The sequence below is a fragment of the Lygodium microphyllum genome, chromosome 13 (genome assembly GCF_053477565.2).
Source record: "Lygodium microphyllum isolate KBCC chromosome 13, Lygodium_microphyllum_v1.1.10, whole genome shotgun sequence".
Lineage (NCBI taxonomy): Eukaryota > Viridiplantae > Streptophyta > Polypodiopsida > Schizaeales > Lygodiaceae > Lygodium > Lygodium microphyllum.
The window spans coordinates 76,047,860-76,070,881 of record NC_141147.1 but is presented as its reverse complement, the minus strand read 5'-3'; the positions used below and the strand labels follow the sequence as shown (position 1 = coordinate 76,070,881).

Genomic DNA, 23,022 nt, shown 5'->3' with positions numbered 1-23,022 from the left:
GGAACATGATCATCAGTAGTCAAGGGAGCGAACCACAATCCTCTGATACTGACGAGTGACTTGGGTAATAAAACGCAAATCCTAGATGTCAGAGCTCTCAAACGCAAGGAGAGCAGCCCAAATGCTGACACTAGGTGGATAATGATGACACCAAATGATGGAGGATGAGCCGGGCTGCAAAAATGCAGGTCCTAGCAACCTCTGTGTGATAGACGAGTGACGCCAGGTGATGGAGGAGGAGCCAGGCTACAAAAACGCAAGTCCTAACAGCCCCTAAGATAGAAGAGTGATGAAATCATTAACACTAGGTGATGTAGACTATTGCCAAAGGCTAGGATGCTGACGCAAGCTAGAGATGATGATGCCAAACAAGGAGAAGACCTCCACACTGGAAAACGCATGTGAAGGTGGAGCTTGAAGAAGAAGGGTGCTCACGCCAAGTAAATGATGGTGGCACCAAGTGGAAGATTCCCCAAATGCAAGGCCTGATGATGGAACAGAGCGCTTGAAGCAGATGATGAAGGGTAAAGGCAACCATGAGCCACAAACCGCAATGTCCTCCTAAAGGGATGTGAGGACAATGGAAGAGACCGGTGAGAGAAGGAAAGTGGTGGTGGTGACTGAAGAAGGTAGTGAAAAATGAGTGAAGAGAGAGGTGAAGAATGAATGAAGTGACTACCTATTTATAGGTATAAGCTGTCTAGAGTGGCACACCCTTGTATGGGCGCCCACTGAAAAAGTGACCAAAATTGTGAACACCAACCCTTTTTGGGGCTGTTAGTGCGAAACCTAAATAAAGTGTACAGACTAAAGAAGTGGTTTCTCAACATGGAGTATGTGCAGTAGTATATTGATGTGAAATGCCTTTTTGCTTCAAAAAATTATTCAGCAAAAAGGAAATTTACTCCCCCCCTCAGTCCGAACAGAGAGTTTTAATCTGACAGTCAGATTGATTTTCCACAACTGCAATAAAAGCCAAAAATGCATCATACACTTTTGAGTTTTTAACCAATGAATAAACCCAATAAAAACGTGTAAAGTCATCAATCAAGGTGACGAAGTAATAACATCCACCCAATGACTTTGTCTACATGGGTCCATATACATCTGAATGCACAATCTGCAATCTAGTCGTAGCTTTAAAGGCAACATCACAAGGAAAAGAAAACCAATAAATTTTTCCCAAATTACATCCCTCACAAATGTGCTCACAAGGTCTCTCTAAGAGAGGCAAGCCTTCCAACATCCAAGTACGCTGCATAGGCATCAAACTACCATGGTTCACATGCCCCATACGAGCATGTCATCACTTTGCCTGTGATATAGCAAGAGTAAGAGTAGATGCCAAATAAACTAACTGTTCGACCGAGTGAGCACCTAACTCATAAAGTCTATGGCATAATGTGCTAGTGAGTACCAAAGTCAAGAATTCCTTATCCTTGACCATGCATTTATCATCATCAAAAGTGACTTGCATTCCATATTTTGCTAAAGAAGATATAGACAGCAAATTCCTTATTTATCCCCCACACATATAAAGCATTCTACAAATGAAGAGTAGAATCATCAATGGCTTTCAAAACAATTTCTTCAACACCTCTCTAACAAGATAAGATGCATTGTTGGCACATTGCACTGATTTGCCAACAAGAGCTACAACAACAAAAGTAAACAAATCCCTGCAAGATGTAACATACTTAGAAGCACCACTGTCAAAGAACCAAGTGCTAGTGTCCCCTATAGAGCTAAATGCTCTATCCATCCAAGAAGAATCATAACTGCAAGTAGAAAAACAGTAATCATGGTCAATGACAAACGACGCAAACTTTAACCAAAAATTGACCTTTCCCTGCAAAAGCCCTTTGCTTTGGCTCTAATATTCTGAATACAATAATAAAATATTCTTGTGGCAACTAAAGATGTGGCATTCCAATTTGGGGCTTTTGCAGTTTGGGCAAAATCTGTGTAACATTTCATCACTTTATGTACATGCAGGTTTAATTCCACGCCATTTGGACATCAACACTTGGTAAAATTTGGGGGTTTTGCTGAAATTGCTCTATTTTGGCAAAACTGGCATGTTCTATGCATAACAGAGAAAATGCAGATGTGTGGTTGATGCTTTGAGCACAAAATTTTGGGACTTTTGACCGTTCGTGTCAAATTTTATGCCCGTGGGTACATGTACAACTAAAATTGCAACTAAAATTTGGGATTTCTCATGTAATGTGATGCATATGACCTTGGAAGAGCTGTAATCAATTGGATAATGCTGTAGCACATGCTTTGGTGCTTCTGAAAATTTAATTACAGATCTGAAACCTATGCTTCTATGTGGTCATTTACTGTTGATTGGTACTTGTTTGTACCTTGTTCACTTGGGTGACAGTTTGGGACTGCATTTGCTGGTTTTTTGTCACATTTGGGCTGAAAATCATGGCTGGCAACAATGATAGCAGTAATCTGATGCACATAAAGAAGCTTGAAGGTGCACTCAATTTTGCAGTTTGGCAAAAGCAGTGCTACAATATCCTGTTACAAAAGAAGCAGGCAAAAGCCGATCAAAACCAAAGGGGCAAAGCCCAGGGACATGGATCAGGATGATTGGGATGACTTAAATGAGCTTGCACGCTCAACCATAGAGCTATCGATTTCTGATGCCTTGCTCTTCAACATTGAAGGTTTGGATTCTGCATATGCTATATGGAGACTGGAAGAACTGTATGCACAAAAGAGTGCTGCAAGCAAAGTGTATTGGCTCAAAAAGCTTATGGATTTGCGTATGAAAGAGGATACAACAATGTCTACTCACTTGGGTGAGTTCAACTCCATTTTCAGCCAGCTCATTGCCTTGAAGTTCATGATTGATGAGGAATTTAAGGCTACTTTCTTGCTTTGCACTCTACCATAGAGTTGGAATACATTCAGGACTACTATGAGCAATTCTAATGTGATCCTTTTGTATGCTGATGTAGAGAGTGCTCTACTTATGGAAGAAATGAATCGGCAAAACAATGCATCCAGTAAGTCTTCCAGTGCTTTGCATACTAGGGGCAGATCACAATAGAAAGGCAAATATGATAGCAAGGGACGTAGTAAATCACATGGCAAAGATGTTGAATGCCATCATTGTGGCAAGAAGGGTCACTTTAAACGTGACTACTACAAATGGAAGAAAGAGAAAGAAAAAGGCAAGAAGACAGATGATAGCAACGAAGAGAAGGAGGGCAATCAACCTAAGAAGAGTAGTGTAAAAACTGAAGAGGTGAATGTCATCACTCATGACAGTGACAATGGGAGTGACGTACTCTTTGCCTCTTCACACTTTGGTGCACATGCTTTACTTGCAAATACAGATGATGACATGCATACCTGGATTCTTGATTCGGGTGCTTCCTTTCATGTCACCCCTCATCGTGAGTGTGCATGACCATGTTGTTACCATAACCGAGCAGCCAATTGTTTCTTTGTGGCATGGCTGGTTGGGACAAATGAGTCAAACAGGAATGAAAGTGCTTTCTCGTTTGGGTTACTTGCCTTGTCTTAGTTATGCTGATTTTGAGCATTGTGATCATTGTATTGATGGTAAACATGCACAGACGTCTAATAAAAAGTCTCTTTTTTTGAAGTCTTCTCATCTAGAGTTAGTACATTCAGATGTATGTCAGATACCAGGATTATCTTTAGGGGGAAAGAAATATTTTGTCACATTTGTCGACGATGCTATACGAAAGATATGGGTTTATCCTATTCGTAGCAAGAATGAAGTGCTTGATAAGTTCAAAATATTCTTGGTATTGGTTGAAAATCAGATTGATAGGACACTTAAGTGTCTTTGCTCTGACAATGGTGGGGAATATGTGTCCAAGGCCTTTCAGACATTTTGTGACAGCAAAGGGATAAAGAGGAAGCTCACTGCCCCTCATAATCCGTCCCAAAATGAAGTTGTAGAGTGTATGAATCGGACCATTCAAGATGAGGTCCGTACGATCCTGTCTCATGCTACATTACCCCATGGTTTTTGGACAGAGGCTATTATGACAATCGTTCACTTAATTAATTGGTCACCAAACAAATCTTTGGGGGAAGGGGGAGGGGGAGGGGAAGGGGGAGGGGGGGAGTTCCCCAAGAAGCGTGGTCGAGCAAGCCAACTTCATATACTCATCTGAAAGTGTTTGGCTGCGAGGCTTTTGTGCACATTCGTAAAGAAGAACACAGCAAACTTGAGCCAAAGTCCTGTAAATGCATTTTCCTAGGATATGGTGAAGAGAGTAAAATGGGGTATGAATTGTGGGATCCCGAGAAAAGGAAAGTAGTACACTGCAATGATGTTATCTTCCAGGAAGATCACATGCACAAACAACCCGAAAAGACTAAGGAGGTCCGTAGGGTTGTATTCCAGGAAGAAATACCTTTTGGACAGCAAAATGTGCCCACTATACAGCAGCCAATACCTGCTGTAATTGAACCTGTAAATGCAAGAAATGATATTGGCAATGATCAGCCAGCTATTGCCCATGATAATGAGCCACTATATGTGCAGAAACAGTCAGGACAGCAAGCTGTTAATGCTGATTTGCAGGCTGAAATGCCAAGATAGTATGCTGAAAATGGAAATTTAAAGGAACAACCAATGAACAATGACCATCAGGTTAGGAGATCGTCCAAGGCTACTAAACAACCTGATAGATTTGTTCCTGGTGCAAATAATGTGGCTGAATATGTCATGTTCACAAACTGTGGTGAATCATCTTGCTTCAAGAAGCAATGGATACACAGGACAGCAAGAAATGGTATAAAGCCATGTTGTCAGAAATGGAATCTCTTGAGAAAAATGGCACTTGGGACTTGGTGCAGTTGCCTAAAGGGCAAAAAACACTTCCATGCAAATGGTTTTACAAGATGAAGATCACTTTTGGTTCCTCACCAAAATACAAAGCAAGATTGGTTGCAAAGAGGTACAAGCAGGAGCATGGAATTGACTTTGATGAGATTTTCTCTCTTGTAGTCAAGATGACTACATTGAGAACCATTTTAGGCTTGGTTGCAATTAAAGATATGGAGCTCCTACAGATGGATGTAAAGACTGTATTTTTACATGGTGATCTGCATGAGAACATATATATGCAGTAGCCTAAAGGGTTTGTTGAACAAGGGAAAGAAAAGATGGTATATAAACTCGAAAGGAGTTTGTATGGGCTGAAACAAGCACCAAGAGAATGGTATCATAAGTTTGATCCCAAGGCTTTCATAGAAGTCAAGTGAATCACTGTTTGTACACCAAGAAGGCAGCAGATGGCAGCCCGATTATCTTGGTTTTGTATGTTAATAACATGTTGATTGCTAGCAGGGATACTCATGGCTTGGATTCACTAAAGCAAAGTCTTCATGGTAGCTTTAATATGAAAGACCTTGGTGATGCAAATCACATTCTTGGCATGCGAATACTCAAAGATAGATCAAAAGGCTTACTCTATCTATCTCAGCAAGAGTATATCTCCAAAGTCTTTCATGCAAAGACAAAGCACATACAGGTGAAGTACCACTTCATTAGAGATGCAATTGACAACAAGAGCATTGAGCTTGTCAAAGTGCATACAGATGATAATCCTGTACATGAATGATGGGATGTAGAGCTGTTTATGATACATAACAGCATATTATACTTGATTTTATAATTTGTGATTGCTTTTACAATCAAGAAAACAAGCTTAATTTGAGTTAGAATTTATGAGATAATGCTCTTGTGATCATTGCTAAGAACATCCAGTTGGAAGCTCTATTAACATCTTCAAGAACTTGGCTTGAAATCTTCAACCCTTCTCTTATCTCAACCATCTCCGAAGTCTAAGCTCTTGAATCCCCATACATTCTTCTCTCTCAAACCCCTATGATTGACCATGAAGTACCTCTTGAACCTTTAGACATTCATTGTAATCTACTTATCTTTTGAAGACGCATCTCCATCTATCATGTCCAGTTTTCTTGCCAAACCCCTGTGGTGACCTTCAACCCTACGCACTGCGACAGCATAACGATTGACTGTCTCAATCTCCGTGCGTAACCCATCACTACACTGCCCTGCCACAACAGCATTAAGTGCTGGCCACCTATAACTGAGACATCCAAATCACTTGTCACCTTATACTTGGATGCAATCGCCCAACTGTGGAGGGTCCAAATCTGCAATCACCTCCTCAAAACTCACTCTTGGTTGGCTACAATGCTTGAAAATAGACTAGCCATGGCTGCTCACAGCTTTCCTACATTTGCTACAGTAAGAATGATCCCGTTTTTCCTCTCCTTCAGTCTTTAACTAACCTGTATGGGCAAGTTTCAGCCTTCCCAAATGGTTTTTCCAACATTATGCATCATTAAATATTAATTTTCAGCCTTTAATTACTAAAAAGTAATCTAATAATTATTTCAGTGTCCAAAAAAATAATCTCACTAGCCAATAATTAAATTGACTAGGCATCTTCCACTGCCGATCTCTCTGTGCCATCTTTGACCATTAGATCGGCGTTAAGTACCATTAAACGTCACATCTCTAGTGTTACCAACCGACACTTATGGCCAAATGAATGACCTAGGCCAACAATTGACACCAGATACCACCAAGTACCTATACAACATAACTTATAGCAACTTTTGCCTTTGACATCCCATGATTTTTTGGAGTCCCGAGCTTGTAGATTTACTCTTAACCCTAATTGCACCTCATATGTATAACATTTACTTAATCATGTGATTAAAAATTCATCCACATGTTAAGTGAGGTTTCAAAAATATACGTGCTCATGACAAAACCTGCATGTATGGACCAAAGTAAACTGTGGGAAAATGCTCCCGATCTCTAATAGTGTTGATCAGAAATTTCAGCCATCTACTGCTTGACATTGACATACTTAGACAACAAGGGATGCCTAGCAATGTGCTTGGCATTATACTCATGTATCTGGATCACTGGAAGTGAACTGAAACTGTGTGTTACAAACAGGGTGCTGTAATAAATCTAGGACAGCTTACACCTTGACTTTCTCAAACTCACAAAAGCTTGTACTGATGCTTATGCATGCTTGGATAGTACTGTATTATTATGGAATGGTTCTTCAGCTGCTATGAGCACTGATTGCTCAATTCTGAACTGGTCTGCTGCTGGTATAACGGCCCCTTATCTGGTCACCATTTTTTTGGAAGGCTTTTGATCAAGTCTGTATGAGATCTATTCAGTTAGTGATGTCTACTTGGTTATGTTACAACACTTAGATGATTTGGCAGATGTTTGGAGATATTTGGCATACTTTTGAACTGGAATATCACTGGTTAATACAGAGATATCAGTGCAGTCATTGTAGGACTGAAACTGTCCTGGTGAATACAGAGATATCAGTGCAGTCACTTAGGACTGAAACCGTCCTGGTTTGAAACGTGTATATCTATGCTGGTTAGCTGAGATTCTTGGGATTCTGTCTAATCTACAAATGTCAGCTCTATGTATGGGATGAGCTGGACAGAATTTTGTATGGAGAATTTCCTGATTGGAAAAGGATATTGGGATCTTATTATAGGTGATGAGGCTGAACCAAAGCTTCCAGAAAGTAATCCCACTGCTGAACAGCAGAGAGCACATTGTGCTTGGCTTGAACGAGCTTGCAGAGTCTTGTACTGGCTTTCACCATGTATTTCCAATGCAATGGTCATGCAGATTATGAATTGCAAGTCACCGAAAGATGCATGGGATATCTTGATGCAGTATTATGGTACTACTACCAATGCATGAAAGATTCAACTAAAACAGAATTTTAATACCATGGATAGGAAAGGACGGTAAATACAGGATTATATCATAGAGATAAAGACCATTGTTGATCAACTAGCCGCTATTGGAGCTGAAGTAGATGATGAAGATTTGGTTGCAATGACACTGAATGGTCTTGGACTTGAGTGTAAGTCTTTTGATATGTCTATCTCAGTGCAATCAGAGATGCCTGATTTTAATGAGCTAGTTTCATTCATAGTGACATGGGATGGCCACTTTCTAGCTTTCCATCCCAGTTTCAGCCTACTGTCCCAATCCTATCCCCTTGTTAGATGCCGCTCTAATGGTGACAAGGAATGGCAATTCTAGTCCCCATCTCCGTCCCCGTTCCCGTTTCCAAAACCCATCCCATGTCACTATGGTTTCATTGCTTGTTCATGATGATGTTAACCTTGGATTAGCTATTGGTTCTAGTGTTTCAAAGGATAGAGATGCATTTTTTTACTTGAATCAAAGAGGCTGAGGCAGCCGTGGTAGAGGGTTCTCTCGTGGTCGAGGGACTAATCAGAATGCATCTTAGGTGTGAATAATCAACAGGTGCAAAATGCTAGAGGTGGTGGATACTTTCGACCAAGGGGAAGATCCAACTCTAGAGGCAGAGGTTCATGGCAATCATATAGTACGCATGAAAATCAAATAAGGATAAGGACTACCACTATTGTGAAAACTATGGGCATATTGCCAAAGGAGTGTTGGAGGAAACAAGCAAATTAGAAAGGCAAGCAACATGATCATTATGTTTTGTCTAGTCATGCTGAAAATGCTGCTACTAATAGGTTGTTTGCTATGACATATGTTTGTAACCATGCTGCTAAAGAAAATAAGTCGGTTGATGTATGGTACATTGACTCTAGGGAATCCAATCATATGACTCTGCTGCATGGAGAATGGTTCGCTAACATGGTTTCTGATAAGTATGGCTATGTCTGTACATGTGACCACACACAGCATAACATTGAGCGTAAGGGTACAGTTCCCTTGGCTATTCATGATGGTCAGAAGAAGAATCTGCATGATGTATTGCATGTTCCCTCCATTACTAAGAATCTGCTTTTAGTTGGGCCAATGACAAAGCAAAATCCGCAAGTGCAATTCAATAAGCATGGTTGTTTAATTGAAGAGTTTGGAAATGGTTATAAGCTAATTGCTAAAGGCAGAAGACATGCTCATATATTGACTCTAGATGCTAATATTCTGCAACTAAAGTTAGCCATGTTTGCACGTGGACAAGATGTAGTTAGAGATCTTGAGATGTAGCATAAGAGGATTGGACATGTGAATGTTCAAAGGTTGCAAATTATGCAAAGAAAGCAATTGGTTACAAGCTTGCCAAAGTTTGCATGTTCGGATTTAGGTCGTGTTTGTGTTGCATGTCAATTCAGCAAGCAATCTCGTTTTGTGTTTATGAAGCATGTTCCGAACAACTCTAGGCTACTGCAGTTGATTCACTCAGATGTTTGGGAACCAACCCATAATGCTACTCTTGGTGGATCCACATATTATGTAACATTCATTGATGAATTTAGCAGATATACATGGGTGTATATCTTGAAGCATAAAGATGAAGTTCTTGTTGATTTTAAGGACTTTAAGCGGCAAGTTGAGAAAAAGTTTGATTGCTCTATCTCTTGTCGAAAATCCGACAGTGATGATGAATATGTATCTAATGAATTTGATAGATTCTTGACAAAGAATGGCATTTGTAGGCAGCTTACTTGCAGCTACACTCCACAACAAAATGGAGTAGCAAAAAGAAAGAATAGGGTTCTTATGGAGATTACTCGTGCGATGGTTAATGAAAAAAATATGCACCTATATTATTGGGTTGAAGCGGTAGTGACAAATATGTATGTACTGAATTGTACTCCTATTGCACGAATTCATGACACGACACCATTTCATAAGTTGTACAGGGACATAAGCCTGACATCAACCATTTGAAAGTCTTTGGCCGCATTGCATATGTACACATTCCGAATGAGAAGAGGAAAAAATTGGACCCTAAGGTACAAAAGTCTATGTTTATTGGCTATGCTCAGGAGTGAAAGGCTCATAAATGCTTTGATCTGTCTACCAGGGAAACGGTAATCAGCAGAGATGTTATCTTTGATGAGTTGGCTTCACGGTATGGGTCATCTCCTGTTGTTCTTCATGATCAACCTTCAAATGATGTATCTACTGCCATTCTACAACAGAGTACTACTATATGTTTGAATCTACAAGTCATATATCTTCGAGTGTTTCGCCTTGGACTGGTAGGTTACGTAGTCATGCATCACCATCCACTAACAGCACTATGTCAGAAAGGGGGAAAAATCAAGTAGAAGCAAAGGCAAAGAGAAAGTTCTTAATGATGCTCCTAGGATGATGACTTCAGCATATGACTCAACTGACAACTTGGATAGTGAATTTGGGATTCATCTGTTTACATGCCTAGGTTTAGGCCGACTAGATATGTACCGCCTCATGAGAGAGGGGAATCAAGCAATCTGTCGCCTCAGTTGTGAAGGTCGTAGAGGGTGAGATACCCTATTGACAAGCTTACATACTGTGGTTTTTCAGCAAAGTATTATGGCTGAATAAAGCCTTGTATGGCTTAAAACAAGCTCCACATGCTTGGTACTCTGAGATAGATACATTTTTGACCGCATAAGGGTTCCAAAACAGCCCAATTGAGCCCACCATCTACATCAAGAAGGAAGGGGGGGATTTAATCATCTCTTTACATATATGATATGCTGCTCACTGGACCAAATGAGAAAAAAATTGCAAATTTCAAGATTGAATTGCAGTCTACTTTTGATATGTTAGATATGGGGCTGATTCACTATTTTTTGGGGATTCAATTCACCCAAAATCAGAATGGTATTGTTATGTCTTAGCCACAGTATCTTCAGGAGTTGCTAGTAAGGTTTAACTTGCAAGCTTGTAAACCTATGAACACACACAGGAAAATGGGGCTGAAGCTTTCAATGCATGATGACAGTGATCACAAGCAAGCAATGGGGCTGAAGCTTTCAATGCATGATGACAGTGATCACAAGCAAGCAAATACATGCACAATTCAAGGACACTACATTGGCAAGCTGTTAAGTGCATTTTTCATTATTTGCAAAAAACACAATCATATGGTTTGCTATTTTACAAGGAGGGGAGACTTGCAAATGCATGCTTACTGTCACGAGGACGTGAAATTTTGATGCTTTGCTTATGTTTAATTGACATTTGATTAAAGGATTAATCAAATGTGCAATTAAAAGATGCACATGTGAGGTGCAAGCTACTTTTTCACAGTTGAAGGCCGAAGGAGTGTGAAAAAGATGGGTGTCAAAGGCAAAAGTTGTAACAAGTTACACTTGTTAGATTCTAGGTGAATTTTGGTGTCAGTTTGCCCCTAGGACCATTAATTGTCCATTAAGTGTCAATGGTGACACTAGGGACTAGGCATTAATTAATGGATTAATGCTTGTCCAAGGGTCAATTAATGCATGGGACCACTTTGGGTTGCAAATGGCCTAGCCAATTAATTTTTGGATAGACAAGGTCAATTTTCTGATATGGATTAAGGGCTGAATTAATTTTCTGATATGGATTAAGGGCTGAATTAATTCTGAAAATTAATTAAATGGCTGGAAATTGTTGAAAATGGATTAAGAAAGATGCCACTTGGCAAAACTTTCCCATGCAAGTGGGGGAAAGGCTAAATAGGGCTGAAGGGAGAGGAAAATCTCGTTTTTTCATTTTGGAGCTGTTGGAAAGAGGTGTTGAATTGTTGCTGCCACCTTTTGGGGCCATTACCCAACCATTGGAGACCATTTTGGTGATGGAGATTGCATATTCTTGACCTTGGAAAGCTAGCAATTGCTGCTGATGCACTTTCTCCTGAAGATCACAGTCTCTGATGCTCCTATTGTTGTCGGTGTATCCGTTTGGGGCTGGTACAGCAGGGCAGCAACTAATTTTGATCAGTTCTTCGCAACAAATCTCAGAATTTTCTCTCTCTACAGCATTCTCGCATCTCCTTCAGCCTATGCTCAGCGATTCTCAGCAATTCTTAGCCATTTGGAGGAGTTTTCAGCCATTTTTTGTGGGCTGATCTGTAATTTCTGTTGTAAATCCTAATTTACAGCAGAAATTAGGGTTTAGCAACCACCTTGGGATCCGTGCCAGAGATTGAAGGCTCAAAGGATTGAAATCAGCAGCTGATAATTGAAGATTATCAAAGGATTTCAAGAGCCAGCCCATCCCGAATTGATTTGGGACAGCATTTGGCCAGCCAAGGGTCAAATTGGAGAAGAAGTCATGGGTGAATCAAGGGGCAAATGACCCAAAAGGCTTGCTGGTCATTTATGACAACAAGAGCAATTGGTTAGCAGGAGGAGATCAAAGAATCTCAAGTTGTACTCCTTCCAATTGAATGAAAGCTAAAGAAATACCACAAGGGGCACCAATTTTGGGGCCAACAGGGTGTCTACTGTCCAAGAATGTTATGGTAAAGTGTGTATTTCATTTTATGTGCAATTATTTATTGCTATAATTAACTCTTAAATCAGGTTATCACCACCCATTCCAAGGAGGAAGACTAGTTTCACTTACAATGACTCTTTTTTTCTAAGCCAGTCATGCATTTCTTGGCTAAGCAAGAAGTAGTCTACTATGGCTACCTCCTCTTGTGAAGCTCAATACAAGGCAGCTTACACGACGACAGTCAAATGTGTTTGGTTGCATCGTGTATTGGCCGATCTTCATGTTCATTTGGAGGGACCTACTCCTATTCTTTTTGATAGTCAAAGAGCTAAGGTTGATCATATGGCATGATTGTTTATGCAGCACATATTTAAGTATCATGCCATCTTTGAGTCGATTGTGGGCAATCAAAATCCACAAATGACCAGTCTGGTTTGAAAGAGGTTGTTTGAAAATATGGGTACCATGCTGAATTTTCCTTCGTTCTTCTGTCCACAGACAGATGATCAATCCAAAGAGGCAAGTTCTATAGTCTTGGATCTCTTGAGGTGCTATGTATCAAAGCATAAAACACAGTGGGAGCAATACTTGCCTCTGGAGTTTCTAGTGAGACATTAAGTGAAAAAAAGCACAAGATTGAGTACATTTCCAACTCCCTTTGTATCAATGTCATCTCGATATTTCCTTTGTAGGAACTCATGTATAAAGTAGCTTTTCATGTCATCTCAAAACTCTTAAGCATCCAAGATTAAACTCATGTTACAACCCCTAACTTGGAGTTTGCATTGTATGTTTTTCAAAAGCAAGCTCTAAGAAAAGTTATAGCTTTGTTAGCCTCCATTTCTCCATTTAAATATGGCAGCTTTGCCTCTTTCGCATATATTAAAACTTTAATTTCTTTCTCACTTGCAAAGTAGCTAAGATTATAGGAGCTCTTTAGAACCACACGATTTGTTGTAGTGATTATTGAATCCATTTGCTACATGTCCTAGGCTGAAGCCACAATTGGTGATAGCTCAACATCTTAGTCTCCAATTCCCCTAACTCTACATGCTCAATGCTAAGGCACCTCTAAAACTTCACCATTTGGCACTAACATATCTTGTAACATTCCACATGCTAAATGTTTTGTCATGCCCAATAAATGAAGCACGGAAGATACATTCATCCAAATTTGCATGAACAACAGATTACATGCTTGCATCAATAAACAAAAGAAAATATTATTGAAATGGAAAAAGCACCTGCAATCACCGAGCATACCAAGTACTGCTCCTAGTTGTATACAAGCCTCTGGAGTACTTCCACTTCTTTCAATTTCTTCTCTAATATCTGTTGCACAAATACTCAACCTTCCAATTGCACTCTCCAAATTTTGTGCTTGAAAAGCCTGAGAAGAATTAAATCAAAGATACTAGCTCTTATGTAACAAATAAAATTAGAAAGTGTTGTTGTAATTTTGGGGACCTTTTACTTACCCTCATGGCTTGTTGCACAAGAAATGATCCTCTAGCTAGAGATACATCTTCATAAACCACATTCTTTTGTATTTTTCCATCATTGGAATCATCTTCAGTTGATTGTGAAATTGACCTCTTTACTCGTGCATGGCCCTCTATAAAATGATCCACTTCCTTCTGTAACTCTTTATCACATTCAAGCCCTTCAATTGTAGCGCCACACAAAGGGCAATCTTGGAATCGTGAAATGCAAAACCTGCACAATGGCCCCAAACAAGAATTGTTGCTTAAGTGTTGCCACTAATATTAGAAAAATATCAAACGCAAATATAACATTGTTTAAATCTATCGCGTATGTGATCAGCATGCAATACAATCACTCTAAATGTACATTGTTAGTCAAATTTGTGAGACATTTTGATATAATGCAAACCGCAAAAATAAATGTTTCAGACATATGCATAGTCATTCTTAGATATGATTGAAATTATAATTGAGACAGTACCCACCTCACAAGGAGTATAAGTAAATTTTATGTATATGTTATCATCTTAGACAGTATTCACTATATCTTATTCCACTTAGAAATGCATCTCACATGTACTAATTGATCTTAAAAGAAACCTCTAGAATTGTATATGAATTCATTTGTATCAAAGCATGTCTGTACTATTGATTGACCATACTTTGCTAAGTAAATGATTGAAACTTAACCATTAAAATCTTAGGGATTTTGCAAGTTATTTGGGTATCTAGTCCATATTCTTACTAATATAATAGTTCTCCTTAAATCATCTAGATGTCTTAAATCTACTGGACAGTGGATCCATCTTAGGTTGGTGTTGCTTAGTTATATCAATTGAATCCATGACATATATAATATAGAAACCCCCCCCCCAAAAAAAAACACATAATCATAAGAGTTGCACAATGTAGTAGAAAAGTTGTCATGAATGCATTGCCTTAGTGGAAACCTGTTGTGCGACATAAGAGAAGGGTAGAGTAACTAGGGTGCTTAGTGATCCCTTATTCAATAGATGAAGAGTTTAGCAGGGTGGGCTCGCACCGCAACTCTCCCACCAGCTAGCTACAAGAGCTCGCACTTTTCACGTGTTTGCACCACCAAGTTCACATGGAGGATTTGAAACATGTGGGAACACTCACTTGCTCCTCATGTTTCCAATACCTTCAAACCTTCCCCAAAGGATGCCTTGGACCACCCCAACCGTTTCCATCCACCTTTTGCATCTATCCCTAACCATTCAATCGGTCTTCACATCTCTCTCACCAAGAAGAAACAAGTGGTGATGGCAAAGAAATTTAACCATTTTGAAGTTCAATGGCAAGTGTGACAAGAAGCTTGTCTGCACTTGGGTGAAGGACACGAACATTGCCATTGCCTCAACGTGGTAGACGGAGGGATTACAAATTCTTCATGTTCAAAGGAGTCTTTACGATGCACCAAACCCATGGTGGAAGATATACCTCAAATCACATGCAATAAGCACTTGAATCCACAAGTATTCAACCATTCTTCAACAATTTACTTTGACGGACTACAAATTGCAACAACACAAGGAGTGGAATCCTTTAGGCAGAAACAGAAGGATGTGGGCATCTTCTTCACTCACTCACTCCAAATTTCTATTCATGTATCTCTTCCAACGAAGAAATGGTATAGCAAACACAAAAACACAAAGTGTACAACAGCATAGAGAACACCCCAATCCAAAGAATATTGAATGCTAATGAACCTATGAATGAATGATAATACAATCAATGAGGCCTCTAAAACCAACATTCCTTCTTGGATAGGATGGTAATTCATGATCAAGCACTTAATTACAATAATCAATAAATAAACATCAATTAAAATACACACTTTACCTTCATAATCTTGGATAGTAGACACCCTATTGGCCCCAAAACTAACGCCCCTTTCTGTATTTCTTTAATATTGTTGACTAATGGATTGGGTATAAGCTAAGATTCAACAATCTTCTTGGCTAATCCAAAAGCCCCTTGTTGTAGATGCAATTAGCAAACATATCAGACAAATTGCCCCTTGACAATCACATAGGATTTGCTCTAAATGAATCCCAACTGGCCAAATGCTGCCCGAAATCACCATGGATAGGCTAGCATCTTAATTCCCTAACAATTCCACAAATTTCAAGTGCTGAATTCAGTGTATGATACCTTCTATTGATGACACGGATCCCAAGGTGGTTGTTAAACCCTAATTTCTGCATAAATTTAGGGTTTACAACAGAATTTCCTCTACTATCCACCAAATGTGGTTGAGACCTCCTCCAAATGGCTAAGATAAACTAAGATCTTTTGAGAATGGGCTGGAGTAGGCGAGAGAATGCCAGAGAGAGAGAATTCAAAGATTCTTCATGGAGAAATGGCTGAAATTGAATGTTGTCTGCTTTGATAAACCCAAATTGCATTGCCTACTATTAGTGAAGTACCCAATTGCTATCGCCTACATTAAATGCTACCACTACATAAGAAGGCATCATAAATATTGTCGCCTGCATCACCAAGGTCTCATGCAACTGTTGGCAGCCTCCTAAATGTCTCCTCTCTAGCGAATTCCGATCAACAACCTCTTCTCTCGCTCTCACAAGCTAAAAACTCACTGAATGGTTGAAACCAAGCCCAAAAAACGTTTTCTCAATTTGCATGGGTATTTTTGTCAAGTGGTAGCCTTCTAAATCCAACTTTCAACATTATTCAATCATTCAATTAATTTTCAAAATTAAATAATTCTCAAAATTAATTTCAGCCTTTTCGACCCTGCCCAAAATTAAATATGCCCATCCATAATTGGCTAGGCCATTTGCAACCTAGAGTGGTCCCCAACCTCTATTGTCCCTTAAACCAGCATTAATTATTTAATTAATGCTAGTCCCTAGTGTCACCACTAACACTTATTGGCCAAACAACTATCCTAGGGTCAAAACTGATACCAACTGACCACTAAAGCCCAACTGGCATAACTTGTCACAACTTTTGCCTTTCACACCCACTGCATCCTCGAGGTCCTTGGCCTCTTACCATGAAATAACTGCCATGCGCATCACATGTGCTAAACAACCTTGCACATTTGTTTATTAACTTAATCAAATGTTATCAGCAAAATTAAAGCATCTCAAAATTTCACGTCCCTGATGTCATAGTTTTCGAAAACAGCATTTCGGGGCTGCCAAAACAAGACGGCCATTTCTGGTTGTTTCCATTTCTCAGAAAAGCCATTTCTGGCAAGTCTAAGGATGGGCGGGGTAAAACTCCCTTTGCAAGCTGCATTTTCATTTTCGCCTCTTGCCTGATCACTTTCACGTGCTGCACCTGCACGAATTGCTGCAAATCTGCCAAAGTCCCTCCCAACTACTACACACCAACCCATGGTCACCTCAACAACACTAAAAGCTCTCTTCTCGAGAGGTAAGCTTTCCTGGCATGTTCTAATTGCTTCAACCTTAGCAAGATCCATTCAGACACCATCCTTTGACACTGGATTTCTAGAAGAACTCACTCTTCTTGCCATTGATAAGCAACCTATTACTGCAAAGCTCATCAAAGACTGCTTTCAAGTGTTCTCTATGCCCATGTTCATTCTTTGAAAAGACAATCATGTCATCAAAGAATGTACCAACAAACTGCCTGTATGGACGAAAAATCCTGTCCATCATTCGATTAAACGTAGCAGGAGCATTAGTAAGTCCAAATGCCATTACCAAGAACTCATAGAGACCAAACGTGGTCCTAAATGCAGTCTTATGCACATCCGCTTGCTTAATCTTGATCTGATGGTATCCACTCTTCAAATCTATCTTGCTGAAAATTGACGCTCCTTCCAAACGGTCAAGGATGTCGTCAATTCTTGGAATGGGGAACCTGTTCTTGATGGTACTCTTGTTCAATGCTCGATAATCTATGCACATGCGCCAAGAGCCATCCTTCTTTTGCACTAAAAGCACTGGTGAGCAAAAAGGAGATGAACTTGGTTGAATCAGCCCTTTGTCTAACAGCTCATTCACCTGGCTCAATATCTCTTTCTGTTGGGCTGCACTAACCCTATACGGAGGTCTATTTGGTGGGCTACTGCCTAGCACCAAATCTATTGCATGATCCTCAGACCTCTCTGGTGGCAACTATGATGGTAATGAGTCAGAAAAACAATCACTGAACTGAGACAAGAAAGCAGACCTGTCTCTATCTAACATAGAAAAATTTGACTCATCATTATCCTTGACATCACATGCGAAAATCAAGTACGCAGAAAGATGATTCTTTATTGCATATGTAATGGCAGAAGCCGATACAACAGGTACAGACTCTCCTTAGGTACAGACTCTCCTTTAAGCTTCACATCAAGCACATGAGTCTTTTCCCTATGTTCCAAAGTCAGTGTCTTGTTAAAGGCATCCAACACACCATGCTTTCTGAACATCCATGGCATTCCCAACAAGACATCACAGCCTTCAAGTGGCATGATATAAAATTCTTCTGCATCAACATAAGACTGTATATGAAGACGCACCTTTCCAAGAATGGATGTCACAGACTCTAAGTGGCCAGGACATGCCAACCCTGCCTCTGCCGTGTAGCCCATCTCATCTGCTCTGATGCCCAAAGTAGAAGCCAACTCTGGTGAGATAAAGTTTGCCTTAGCTCCAGGATCAAAGAAAATGAGTACATGTTGATCCTTAACTTTACCCAAGCTCCACAAAGCTCATTAGCATCCGAGTGTGGCTTGTCTCCCAACATATCTAGCACTAAACCTGCTGAAGGTTTGGGCTTCTTTCCTTTCCTGTCCCCTTTATGATCATCAGCTGGTCTCTTATTCTTGTCCGGACAATTAGACGCAATATGACCAGTCTGCTCACAGATAAAGCACTTCCTCTCAACCATTAAAGCCTTTTTCTCTTCAAGAGACTTGCGCACAAAAGGTTTCTTCTGGTCCTTTGACTGCTGTCCAAAGAACTTGGCTGGCTTCTTCTTGAACTGCCAAGATTTACCTGTGCTTTGAGAAATCTGAGAAACATGTTTACCAAATGGCTTCTTTGCTGAAAATTTTTCAGATTTGTCATGTTTAATGCTGCCCCCAAAACCACTTGACTGTCCCAACAATAATGCATTTCCTGTAGTGGCATTCTCAATTAACTGAGTCAAAGTGGTGACCTTTGTCTTTGTACAATAATTCCGGAGTTCCTTGGGCAGCCCACAGCAATATTTCTCTATCTGCTCGGTCAATGGCACAACCCTGTAAGAAGTGACTGGAAGCAAAGCCTCCCAAAACTTCTTGTTATAGTCTTCCAGATCCTTGCATTTAGATGCATCCAAATTGTGCCAAGCTGACATAACATCGATCTCAAATTCATTGGTCAACCAAGCAAAAGCAAATACCTGCTTGAAGTAAGTCCAAGTGGCAAGAGCCTGTCCTTGCATCAACAGTGTACTCCACCACTGACTAGCATTGTCCTTAAGAAAAGTGGGAGCTTTCCGGACCTTAGAAGGCTCTGTAAAGTTTCTTCCTGCAAATGCGGCATCAAACTACTGTAAGAAAGAAAGAGCCTTAGTCCTATCTTCAAATCCTCGAAAGATGTCAAACTGTACAGCTGCACCACCTTCCTTGTATGGCTTTGGCTTTTCATGAGCCATCAAAGGGTCCGTAGGATATGCCTGTAACATAGGAACACTAACAGGTGGCATAGGAGTTGCCGGACCACTGACTACAGGGCTTGTAGACACAATACTTGCTTGCTGATTTTGATAACCAACCATACCAAAAGTGCCCTGTGGCATGCCAAAACTGCCCTGAACTCCCTGAAATCCAGGCTGCATGCCTATATTGCCATACATGGGGTTTGGCATAAAACCCTGTGTACCCCCAAACACTGTTCCTGGTACATAAATCTGGTTTCCAGGCGCATAACCAACCATACTCTGAAACACAGATCCACCTCCAAAGTACCCAGGATGTACAGAGGTCGGTGGGAAAACCTGTGGTAAAGCCTGAAAACTATTTCCCTGTCCATTTAAACCAACATTTGGCTGCTGTAAAGTGGCGAGCTGAACTGGCAATGCCAGTGTAACTAGCATTTCCGCCACCTATTCTTGGACAGTCGGAACCAATCTTGGAGCCTCCATTGACTCCGCAAGCTACCTTGGTGTTTCCACTGAATCTGCAGCATGCTTACCCTTATCTTGGACCTCTACTGGATCCGAAATCTTTGCAGATTGCCCAACTTGCTGTAAAGGAAGGGAAGGCTGCAAAAATGCCAAAAACCTTGGATTCTGCATCACTTGAGTAAACATACTCACAGCAGCAACTAACTGAGTCTTGAAAATGTCTTCATCCATAGAAGAAGCCGTAAGAACTTGTGGCTCAACCATAACAAGAGGAGTAACAAACTGTGGAGGTCTAGAAGACTCTCCCACCTCATGAACAACAGGGATCTCCTGTGATGAAGGCGCTTCCTCTCTGGTGTCTTCCTTTCTATCAGCCATAATGCACAATTCTGTGTCTTACACCCAAACAAACCCTGGCTCACTCTTTAGGGAAAAAGTGATTCGATCCTGGCAATGGAACCATGTAACCGGCCTGTTCACTGGAAGGGCGGTAATGTACAACCAAAATATATAAATGCTTTCACCCAATTCACAATCACCCACTTTACCTGAACTTAAAGACACAGAATCAAGAAGACATACAGGAAGCTAGAGTGCTCCTGTTGTGACATAGACACCCTGTTGGCCCCTATGTTAGGCGCCCCTTGCGGTATTTCTTTATTTTTAAAAAGAGAGAAAGTACTATGAGCTGTCTTTCACCTATTCTGGGTGAAATTTGGCAGCATATCAGTACAATTACTGACCCAAAACAAGCTGACCAGGAGGGGAAACTCTGTCCAAGTCTGAAACTTCTGGTTGGAGTGAAGAATTGACCATTTCAGCCTGCTGTAATTACTGGTTCAGACCTGTTTTAAAACCTGTTTTCAACTCATACTGTTCCCTGTACTGTTCAGCCCGCTGTAATTACTGGTTCAGACCTGTTCTGAAACCTGTTTTCAGCTCATATTGTTCCCTGCACTATTATGCATCATCTGTGCCAAGTGCCCCTTCACTCTGACATCAATTGGGCTCTGAAATAACCTCTGAACAGTCCAAAATCTGTACTGATTTAGTGCTGTTTCAGACACCAGCTTAGTGAGATTACCACCCTCACCTATTCCTGCTTGGGAACAGCAAACAACTGCTCCTGTTCCTGAAGAAAGGAGGCTCTTGCCTCATGCAAAGACAGCATATTCCCACACAACTGTACATAAATCAGAAGAAAGGCCCTTGATTCTGAAGCATAACCATACTGTCAAGGAGAAAGAGAGAGAGAGAGTAGGGAGCAAGCTCAGCCCTCTGTGCATCATGGACAAGGTAGGCAAGCTCTCAAATCTTCTCCATCAGCAACCGTTCCTCCTTCTCAAATGAGCCCCCCCAAAAGCCAAAAAACCGCACGCCAGCCCCTCTTTAAAGAGGTAAGTGCACAAATTTGTGCCAAATGGAAGCACTGGAAGATATTTCCCATTCCAGCCTTCCGGTCTAAAATTCTCCATCCTCGATGCATAATTTGACCTCGGCACAGACCAGAAGATTGATCCTCGTGCAAAAATGAAGATAATGATGCGAACAGATTCTGAGGTCCAAAAATAGTAACTCCCTAAATTTTAGGAGTTGCTTCCATTGCATCCCCACTAGTCTTCTGACCATCTTTGCAGACTATGGCTACATCCAAATTTACAATGTAGCTCAATTGAAAGTGAATTTCCACTGATGACCCCACATGGACTAATCTCTTGCAGATTTGTCCATCTTCACTTTGAACTAGTCTCTTCCAGGCTAGTTCTTCAATACACTTGTCCATATACACTTTCACAAGTCTCTTATAGGCTTGTCAATCTACAATGCCATCAGTCTCTTCCAGACTTATACTGGACCTTAACTGTCCAGTCTTGACTCACTAGACATTCCTGTTGGTTTCACATACTGGCCATGCAACTCAGGCGTTTAGATTTCAAGAGGGATCTTTCCAAAAAGAAAAACCAAATAAAGTATGTAATAAAGAAATCAACAAAAAGGTAATAGTTGTCACAGTCTTGTGACAGCATTTGCACAAGTTCTTGATTTTCGTCCTCAAGCCGTTGTTTATAGCTTTCTTCCATGTCTTCTTTTGCTTTCAATTCTTGCTTGAGGTCGAATATTTGACATTGTTGCATGGCTATGATGCGGGTTATCAGTTGGAAGGCAGCCACTGACTCTTTCTCTGCCACCAACTCAGCCACCGCCATGCTCTTTTCCTTCTTCGCCCTCTCCAATTGGGAGAGCATCTCGGCGACATATTCATCGTAACTCGCTGGTGGCGTCATTGTTGCATGGGTGGGGGTAGTTGAGGCCTCCACACGCGGACGCTTCTGATCCTGTCTCGATTTTGCGTCCGTGGCTGGCCTTTTTGGCCCCGTGGTCATGGTTTCTGTACTCTTCCCTTGGGCCATTTCTTTACTGATGAAGTATTGCATCCAGGCCACAAGGTTGGAAACTTCCATGCTGGTGGGGATACTAGGGGTGAGCATAATGGGTTCAATGAAGGGTGCCATGAGGGTGGGGATAGGATGAAGGGGAACTTTGCCTTTGCCTTCAAGGACTGCGGGCGGCGCGGCTTCTGGTGCCTGCGCACTAGAGCTAGGCCCTTCTTCCCTCAACTAGTTCCAAGCTTCTAGATCATCCGCCCTGCATTGTTGCTCAATGGACCGGCGTGTGGCCTCGGCCAAGTCCTCCTCTTCCTTTCTTCTTAACTCCTCTTCTTCCTCCGTAGCTCGCCTTTCTTTTTCGGCCTTTTTGTATTCTTCCTCTAGTTTCTTATTTTCTTCCTGCTCTTCTCTTCTTCTCCTTTCAACCTCTTGCTTTGACGCCTTTTTAGGCCGCTTGACTTGCTCTATTGTTTCTTCTTCTTTCTGCTTCCTCTTCCTCTCTCTCTCCTCGGCCTCCCTAAGGGATTATCTTTTTGCTTTTTCCAAATCTTCCTTCTCCTTCCTGCGGCCTTCATCCGGTTTCTTTTTCTTCTACGCTGCCTTCTTCTTGGTTTCCTTGACCTGCTTTTTGCTTGATTGCTCTTCTTGCCCCTGTCCTTCCTTATCGGTCTCAGTCATGTCGCTTGACCTCTCCTGGTACTTATGAGGGGGTGACCTATCAGGCGTTTCCCCTTCCCCCTCTTCT

At 40.9% G+C, this 23,022-nt stretch overlaps 1 protein-coding gene across 2 annotated transcripts in view; it reads right to left on the bottom strand.

The window, feature by feature from the left end:
- The window catches only part of LOC148026788 (zinc ion binding protein), an 86,037-nt gene that overhangs the window by 37,331 nt on the left and 25,684 nt on the right, over positions 1 to 23,022 (bottom strand). For both annotated transcript variants that reach the window (XM_087691319.1, XM_087691318.1), the window contains exons 2-3: positions 13,768 to 14,005; positions 13,534 to 13,679 (exon numbers count right to left, since the gene is read on the bottom strand). In XM_087691319.1, coding sequence (XP_087547445.1) covers positions 13,534 to 13,679; positions 13,768 to 14,005 — 384 coding nt within the window. The remainder of the gene's footprint in view (positions 1 to 13,533; positions 13,680 to 13,767; positions 14,006 to 23,022) is intronic.